The sequence below is a fragment of the Sphaeramia orbicularis genome, chromosome 6 (assembly GCF_902148855.1).
Source record: "Sphaeramia orbicularis chromosome 6, fSphaOr1.1, whole genome shotgun sequence".
NCBI classification, from domain to species: Eukaryota; Metazoa; Chordata; class Actinopteri; order Kurtiformes; family Apogonidae; genus Sphaeramia; species Sphaeramia orbicularis.
In genome coordinates, this window is record NC_043962.1 from 836,007 (window position 1) to 845,251 (window position 9,245).

The window sequence follows — 9,245 nt, forward strand, 5'->3', positions numbered from 1 at the left end:
AACTATTAGAACCTTGGTCTGTTCATTGACCAAAAATACATAAGTATGATAAACTGCAGCAGTCAGCTGTGTACGGATTTAGTGTGAATCTCTGGACACACACACACACACACACACACACACACACACACACACACACACACACAGAGGCCACTTGGCTTTGATAACATAAATGGACAGATGATGTCATCGATGGAAAACCTGCTAGCTCAACGCCAAATGGATTTTCAAGTAATTTTGCTGGTGGAATAAAATTATTGAGAGTTTGGATGGATTTGCTTCCATTACTTGGATTGAACGGTGAATGGAGTCCAAAACTCAGCCTTGGCCATCAGTCTTCATCTGGTTTTAACATTAGGACAAAATCCAATCAGTTTTCAGTCTGGGAGTGTGAGTTTTTGTCCCATGCATATCGTTCGGTGAATATTGAATAGTGAATCTGCCCACTACCCACTGATGCACAGGAAACAGCAGACTGTTGTAAATGAAACCCCTGAGGTCAGAGATTTGATCGAAGCAGAAATGGACCAGCATCATCCAGTCTGGTGTGTGTTCTGTCTACAGTGAAGGGCTGGAGGTGGTGGAGACTGATGATGGGGATGAACCCAGCTCCACTTTTCAAAACCTTCAGTAGATGGTCCACGGAACTAACCGGCAGCATTCCTCAAAACACAGGAAACCTGTGGGAAAAGGGGAAAACCTGCCGTTTAGTTGCACAGAAACAACTGTTGTCTGTTCTGTAGATGAAATTCCCTTCAGCTGTTCATTTCAGTACAACATCCACTAATATAAGTCAGCACCTTTACTTCCATCCTTCCACTGGATAATTAACGCAGTGATTAATGATTCATCTGAAACAAGTTCTTTAACTGATTCAACCCGCATTACATCAACAAAGGAAATTACTTTCGTGAGTCGTCATGTCCTTGACAAACTGATCTCATGAAATCGCATTGTATGACACGGCAGTTCTTATGGCATTTGGCGTGCTATACGTACGCGTTTTCCACCTTTTGCGTGTTATTCGATGCCATTTGATCACGTGTCAATTTATGCCAAGATCTCTGGTTTACATCGCTGTCAGCCCTAACCCTAACCCTCAGTGTGTGGTATCTGACGCAGCCTGAACACGCATGTAGAAGCTTATAATGTGTACTGATAACACGGCAATTAAAAGGGACGTGTATATTTACACCAGTCCTGATATTACAATCTGTAACCAAAGCCAGGTTTATGCCGCTCAATTTTAGGCTATTCCAGAAAGATGACGACAGCAATAGTGTTCATTGTGGCATAAGTAAATAAATCAATAAGTAAATAAATGCTGTTCCTACGTCAGACAGTATAGAGGTACAGAGTATAGAGGACAGCTGTTGTCCTGGTATCCAGACCAAACATGACCTGGTGTAAAATGCCAGCGTCAGGAAGGTATTATTACAAATACACAGCGCTGCTACAACCTACATTTGTTCATTCATTCATTCGTTTGTTTTGAGCAGAAGAACAAACTAAACATTTTTTGCGCACATGGAACTAATATCAGAGCAAATTCATTAATGAACAAAGGTGATCAAGACAAAATAGTAATTTCCATGAACACTAGTAATAACGAAATAAATTCAATATGTTCTGCTCAAAAAGGGGTGGGAAGAAGAAAACGTATGAAACCCCACCCCCATCTGACATTTATACAACAGAACACATGACGTATACTTCCTTAATGATATAATAACATCTGTTTAGAGTCTTAATAATGTAAATAACAGAAAACAGATTAAAACTGATGTAGATTACATTTAGTAACTATCTAAATGATAGTCTGCAGAACTTTTAATACAATATATTTCATCAATAATCATATACTAACAATGGTAATGGAAGTGACACATACCCACGTGGTAAACAACGACAAGCACAAACCACCAAAGATGAGAAACAGATCATAGAACTTTACTGTGAGGTCTCAGTCCGTAAGAGCCTTAACATTTACCCCTAGTACCTTTAAGGCGACTACATCATCAAAAACTGACACAGAACAAAATCAACCGGACTGCAGGATGAGCTAAATTATTCTACGTTTTAAAAACAGGTAAATATAAGTAATTCTCCTGACCACAGTTCTGGAGAAGATCCAGAGGAGGTCTCTGAGCTCCTGATGTGCTACGTGCTAATGCAAAGCTTGTGACATATTTATTTACTTCTTTTGGTCCGGTATGGTAATGGTTTTGCGTCGTTTCGTCAGGTACATATTTGCCTGGGTTCTGTTTGTTTTGACTTCCTGGACATGTAGTTTTACACTTGGTTTTGTTTTCATTTTGATTTAGCTTTTGATGTATTTAGTTTGGTTTGTCTGACTTTATATCTAGTTGTGTAGTGTTAACCATTAAGGCTGTTATTATTTAGAAGGGGGCGGGAAATATCAGGTTTTCTTCATCCTGCTCCTTTTCGATCATGGCTGTGTACATGTTTGTTCACCTGATGATTATTGAATGTCTACTGATGAAAAGCACAACCATGAACCAAATATATGAAATGAAAAAAAAAAAAAAATGCTAATGCTAATGCTAGGTCCAGCCTGTGTATTAGGATGGATAAAATGCAGACACTGAATTTCCCTATGAGATAATAAATCAGTTGAACCTTTAAGTATTTATGAACACAGCCACACTACAGACACTCTATTGTACAGATTTTAATGCGCTGTAATAATAGTTTTATTTTTACCATAAAATTCACGTTGCCATTTTATGCCCAGTTTTAAAACTATTTCCAGTGTGTTGTGGTCTGTCGTCATCGTTCATCATTCCTCTAATATTTATTTTACTGCAGTCTGGTGGTCGTATAATCTGCTTTTATGAATCTTTGTATTGGACTGAAGGGAACTGCTCCACTTATGTGAGTGTTTCATTGTTTCAAATGAAGGTTTTACCCTGGATAAGACTGGACTGATGTCTCCTGTAGGTGACACATGCATTAGGCCAAATAGAAGTCTGTAGAATAGGGATGTAATGATTACCAGTTTAACCATAAATCGTGGTAAAATTACAGACGGTTAGTATTACCATTTAAATTCTAATTCTCATGATAACTGTGTTTGATTATCGCACTTTTAGGGGAAAAAAACCCTATGTAAAGATCTGCTTTAATGTCAAATATTTGAGTATAGTTTTAATTTATTACAATTTTAATTTTCTATACCTAATATTTGGAACCAATATTCACTTTTTAAGTCTGTGAAAAGGTTTGTTAAGCATCTGTGTGTTATTTATGCAATAAATTATATACATTTTTCAAATTGGATTTGATATCTTTTTGGTTTTTATAGTAGGTTAAAGCAAAAAAAAATAACAGACAGATGATATAGATGAAGTTGTGCTGAAAAAACAGATCCCAAACATGGGTATAGTAAACATGTGTTTCTATAGTATATAAAGGCCAAATCAAAAGGACTGAAAAACAGACAGAATAGGCTCAGACCACTAAGGGTTAATATGGGAATGTTTCTGACACAGAAGGGACAGTGGGACTGTTATTGTATTTGGTTTTTGTGTGGTTGTTTTTTTTAAATACAACTTGGTTCAATTCTTTCAGTGTGTGTATTAGTATTTTTTGAACATTTTGAGCACAATTTTAACAATATCGTGACAATAATGATAACTGTGATCATTTTGGTCACGATAACCGTGATATGACATTTTCATCTGGTTCCATCCCGACTGTAGAAGTCTGTAAAAGTCTGTGTGGTTTCTGTTTTACAGAATGGACTCTTAGGCCCAATCCCAATTCTCCTTTTCACCCCTCCCCCTTGGCCCCTCCCCCTTTGCACTAGGGGTTGAAACATTCTCCTCTGAAATGGTCCAGCCCTTCCAGACCTGTTCCGTCATCATCAGTCATCGATGTCACTATAAACAGATGTTTGAACTTTGTTCATCTCCATGTGCTCAGCAGCTGCAACTAGGGCTGGAAGAAAATATCACTTCTGCAGTATGTCACGATATTTCATTTCACAATACTGTATTGATATTAAACAGTACTGTATGGATATTTTTAGGTATTTATTCAAATGCAGATATGGTGGAGGTTCATTTTTGTTTTTCTTTTTTGTTTCTATTTTATTTCTTCTTATTTCACACTCTTTATTCAATAATGTTGGTTCCTTTGTTGGATTGAACGCAAATCCTGTTCTGATGTTAGTTGTGAACAAATAGAATCTGAACATTTGAACAGGATCTGAAACTGGAATGTCTGGAAAACAGAATTTCACTTTGAACACAGTTGGAACATTTGGTGATAGAACATTAGATCCTGTTGGGATCAAATACAAATGTGTTTAATATTTGTGCAGATTTCTGCTGGAATTCAATTCTTCAAGGAAAAAATCATTAAAAAAAAAAAAGAAACAAAACAAAAAATTGCCTTTTTAACAGTATCATGATATATTGTGATATATCCTGTCATGATCCTAGTGTTGTGGTTTGTATCATACCTCCAGATTCTCGCTCATACGCAGCCCTAGCTGGAACCGTCTCTGTTCCGTGGGCTTTGGACATCTGTTTACGTCTATCAACCGCAAACCACAGAAATGTGATGTCTAACACATTGAAACGGCGTTAAACGGACGATCACATGATTAAGAAGAAGTAAATCCATACATTTGTGTGTTTCTTTGGTCACTGCTGCTCTGTTTTGTTGTGTTTACCTCCATCTGACCCATGATTCCAACTGAATTATGGGAGATTTCGTTTGTATTGTGGTCCTGAAAAATCTCCATTTGGGGGGTTAAACAGCCCCCCCCCCCCCCCCCCTTTAGCCCCTCCCCTTTGACTCTTTGAGAATCAGGACACTCCTACCCCTTCACATGAACCCACAAAATAGAGGGGTAGGACTAAGGGGGAGGGGCCACAGGGTGAAATGTGACTGAGCCATAATCTTTGAGAAAACTGTGGAAGTTCTTTTTCTGTTTCTTCATGTGTGGAATTGGATGGTGTTTGTGTGGAAGTGTCTCTTGGGGGAAAAATGGCAAATCAAATTGGGGCCAGGAGCCTAAATTCTCTAATCGCTGTCATCGACTTCCATAATGAAAGTCAATGCGGTGTGCGTTGAGCGCCGCCCCTCACGGGAGCGTTGGTTTTTGATTAGCGCTCATGCGGCAGAGAAAGGCTGAGTGCACCGGAGCTTTAATTGTGTCTGTGAATCACTGCGCTGTGACTCCTGACAGGAAAAGCTGATATGACCCACCGACTCCGCTCTCCAGAGAACATGTGCAGTCAATTATGGCCGCCCGGGTCGATCGCATACTCAATTGATCGTGAGGTTGTCATGTGCGATAGCGGGTCCCTGGACTCAAACATGTCAGTGCATCGACGCAGTCAAGTGGCCTGTTTGGTTTAGTACACAGGTGTTAAACATGCGGCCCGGGGGCCAAAACCGGACCGCCAAACAGTCCAGTCTGGCCCGCAGGATGAATTAGTGAAATGCAAAAATTACCCTGAAGATATTCATTCATTTATTTATTTAGAACATGCAAAGAAACAAAATAAAACAAAACAAAGCAAATTAAGACAAAAACAAAAGAACATTTAAATGAACAGAATCTATCTTCAGCACATACAAGTCTGAAATTTGCAAAAGGAGCAGGAAGACGAAGAATAAACAGATTTAATCCAACCCCTCAGTGCTTTTACACCTTTATCACTAACTGAATACAAGAATCAAACTCTACTATTTTCCTAATTTTAGCATCGAACCACAGCTAACCCATACTGCAGTAACTGAATTCCACACACCAGTCTGTTCATGTCAGTGCAGTCACACAAACAGACTCAACTGTTCAACAGTTTAAGTCAATAATTCCAGCAGATTTATCAGGTCAACATCCTCCATAAACAAACAGGCCTCAGTGTCATTATTAAATACTGGACCTCACAAGAATCAATTCTTTATGTTTTTTTAAACTGAATTATGTTTGATATTTGTTTTATCTCCACACAACTTGTTCCACACTTTTCCTCCACAAATGGTCACACAGAAACTTTTTAACATAGTGCGTACTTTATGAATGTTTACATTACATTTTCCCTGTAATTCATAGACTCGCTCTCTTTCACAAAACATTTCTTGAATATTGCCCGACAGTCAGTTACTCTTTGCTTTTGTCACTGGTGTCCAAATCCTTGTAATTAAGGTTCCACATACACACACATACAGTCCAATTAGATTTCCAGTGGATCAGAACCAGTCAAATATGATCAGAATAACCTATAGCCTAAAAAATGACAACCCCACATGTTCTCTTTCTTTTTTTTGGTGTCAAAAAGTAAAATTACATGAAAATGTTTACATTACCAAACTATACTTTTACAATAAAATGTGACTAACCTGAACAAATGTGTCCAACCTGAAATGTCTGTATTAAATTCAGTCCAGTTTGAACTCTTTTCTTCCTGTTCCTCAGTGTTTAGTGTCTTTGGAGATCTGATCCAGAATGCACATGGACTAATGAGAAGTGGAGGAAGAAGACAGAGAAAATTACACTGATTTTACTGAAGAAATTTCAGTCTTTTCAGGTTATTTACATCTTTTTTTTTTTTTTTTTTTTTTAATGATGTAGCCTTAAATCACAGGGGTCAAACATGCGTCCTGGGGTCCAAATCCGGCCCGCCAAAGGGTCCAATCCAGCCCATAAGGATGAATTTGTGAAATGCAAAAATTACACTTCAGATATGAACAATCACTGGTGTTAAAAACCCTTTTAATTCAGGTTCCACATACAGACACAAACATTCCAATTAGATTTCAAGTGCATCAGAACCAGTAAAATTTGATCAGAATAACCTGTAAATAATGACAACCTCAAATATTCTCTTTGTTTTTTTTGTGTAAAAAAGTAAAATTACATGAAAATGTTTATATTAACAAACTATACTTTTACAAAAAATGTGAATAACCTGAACAAATATGAACAAACTGAAATGTCTTAATAAAAGTAAATCCAATTGTACGATTAGTGTGATTGTAACGCACGTGTAAATGATAAACTGATAAACTGAGACAGAATATTGTTAAAATTGCTCTTGTTCTTCTTAAGACATTTCAAGTTGTTCATGTTGTTCAGATTTTTAAGGAAACGTTGTAGATGTAAACCTGATCATTATATAATTTGACTTTTTTCACTGTTCTTATTTTACTGGCTCAGCCCACTGCAGATCAAACTGGGCTGAATGTGGAACTGAACTGAAATGAGTTTGACAGCCCCTGGTTTAGTACCTTCTGCAAACAGTACCTATTTAAGTCATTTGCTTAAATAATTAAAACGGTGGCGATAAGGTGGGCAGAGTCAGAGCAGGAGCTGCGGTTTAATGGGAAAACTTCAGCTCCTCCGACAGTTGTTGACGTCGTCAGCAGTGTGGCTTAGGGACTCCATGCCGTATCTCTTTTCATTTCTCACTCATGTTGTTAAAGTCAACACCGTCTAGAGCAGGGTTCTAAACTCCTGTTCTTTCAGGTTCCACATTCAGTCTGATCTGATCTGCAGTGGACCCAACCAGGAAAAGAAGAACAGAAGAACCTAGAAATAATGACAACTGACAATTAATGTCTGTGTTTTAGTGCAAAAAAATCCATTAAATGGTGAAAATACTTACTTTTATAAACTATCCAAACAAAAAAGATGTGAATAACCTGAAAAAATGGACATTTCTTCAGATAAATCAGTGTAATTTTCTCAGTCTTCTTCCTCCACTTCTCATTAGTCCATGTGCATTCTGGATCAGATCTCCAAAGACACTAAACACTGAGGAACAGAAGAAAAGAGTTCAAACTGGACTGAATTTAATACAGACATTTCAGGTTGGACACATTTGTTCAGGTTAGTCACATTTTATTGGTACAGGAGAGTTTGGAAATGGAAAGATTTTCAGAATTTAATGTGATTTTTTTGCACTAAAACAAAACAAACATTGTCAGTTGTCATTATTTCTCGGTTCTTCTGTTCTTCTTTTACTGGTTGGGTCCACTGCAGATCAGATCAGACTGAATGTGGAACCTGAAAGAACAGGAGTTTAGAACCCTGTAGCCAGTTAAAGTGAAAAAAATAAGAGATCAGATCAGATAGATGAATTTGTGCTGAAAAAAAAAAACAGATCCCAAACATGGGTATAGTAAACATTTGTTTATATAGTATATAAAGGCCAAATCCTAAATACTGAAAAACACCCATAATAGGCTCAGACCACTAAAGGGTTCATTAAATGTAGTGTGATCCTGTTCCTGGTTCAAACTCTGACCTGAACAGTGTTTACAGACCAGGCGTCACCTGTGACTGATGCTGAAAACTGACATGTGGCTGGATTTGCACACACGTCTGTTGTGATGGGGTTGATTATATTTCAGTCTGGCCTTTCCTGCTGAATACCAACTGAAACCAAATACAGCCAAAGCACAACACAGCACTTCTACACCCCCACCCCCCCAGGGAACGGGCTTTAAGTGCAGACTAAAAGGTTTTTGGGGTTTCCGTGTCTGGTGGATCACAGGGAAATGCAGCAGAGTAGAGTGAGAACGGTCTGAAGCTGAAGGACTGAAGTGTGCTGGTGTGTTTTCACGTGCAGTCGGTGTTGGGCGTCCACCTTCAGAAGACCTTCAACCGTCACAGTGGATGTACGGGCTGAGTTCAGACAGGTGCATGCTGGGAAATGAGTGAAGGCAGGGGAAACAGGAAAGGCTGCTGCTCTGTGATGTGTGAAAGACGGGAGAGAGGAGACGCTTCTTTACTTCGGTTTCAAATCCACTTCCTGCCGCTGCGCTGACACAGTTCCACTTTTTGTGGATGTTTTTGTTTGTGAAGTTTTTGTCCGTCAGATGAATGTCAACTTTATCCACTTTTACACTGAGGGTTTTGTTGTTGTTGTCTCCTCAGGTCTATGAGAGAGGAACCAATGTGGAGCAGTTCGTGACCCGCTTCCTGCTGAAGGAATCGGCCAATCAGATCCAGTCTCTGCTCAACTCCGTAGAGAGCGCCGTGGACGCCATTGACGAGCAGCACAGCCAATCAGGGTGAGGCTTGAGGGGTGAGGGGTGAGGGGTGAGGGGTGAGGGGTGAGGGGTGAGGGGTGAGGGGTGAGGGGGAGGCACCGCAGTGTCCATGTGTGTGTAGGGATGGAACCATAGGAACATTTCATATCATTATTATTATCAGGGTTTTGTTGAAATTGCGCTGAAAATGTTCCAAAAGTATTGACACACTG

At 38.9% G+C, this 9,245-nt stretch overlaps 1 protein-coding gene across 1 annotated transcript in view; it reads right to left on the bottom strand.

Moving 5' to 3' along the window:
- The window catches only part of necab2 (N-terminal EF-hand calcium binding protein 2), an 80,430-nt gene extending 75,716 nt beyond the window's left edge, over positions 1 to 4,714 (bottom strand). Inside the window, exon 1 of the mRNA XM_030136610.1 lies at positions 4,700 to 4,714. Within this exon, the coding sequence (XP_029992470.1) occupies positions 4,700 to 4,714 (15 nt within the window). The remainder of the gene's footprint in view (positions 1 to 4,699) is intronic.
- Between the last annotated feature and the right edge of the window lie 4,531 nt (positions 4,715 to 9,245).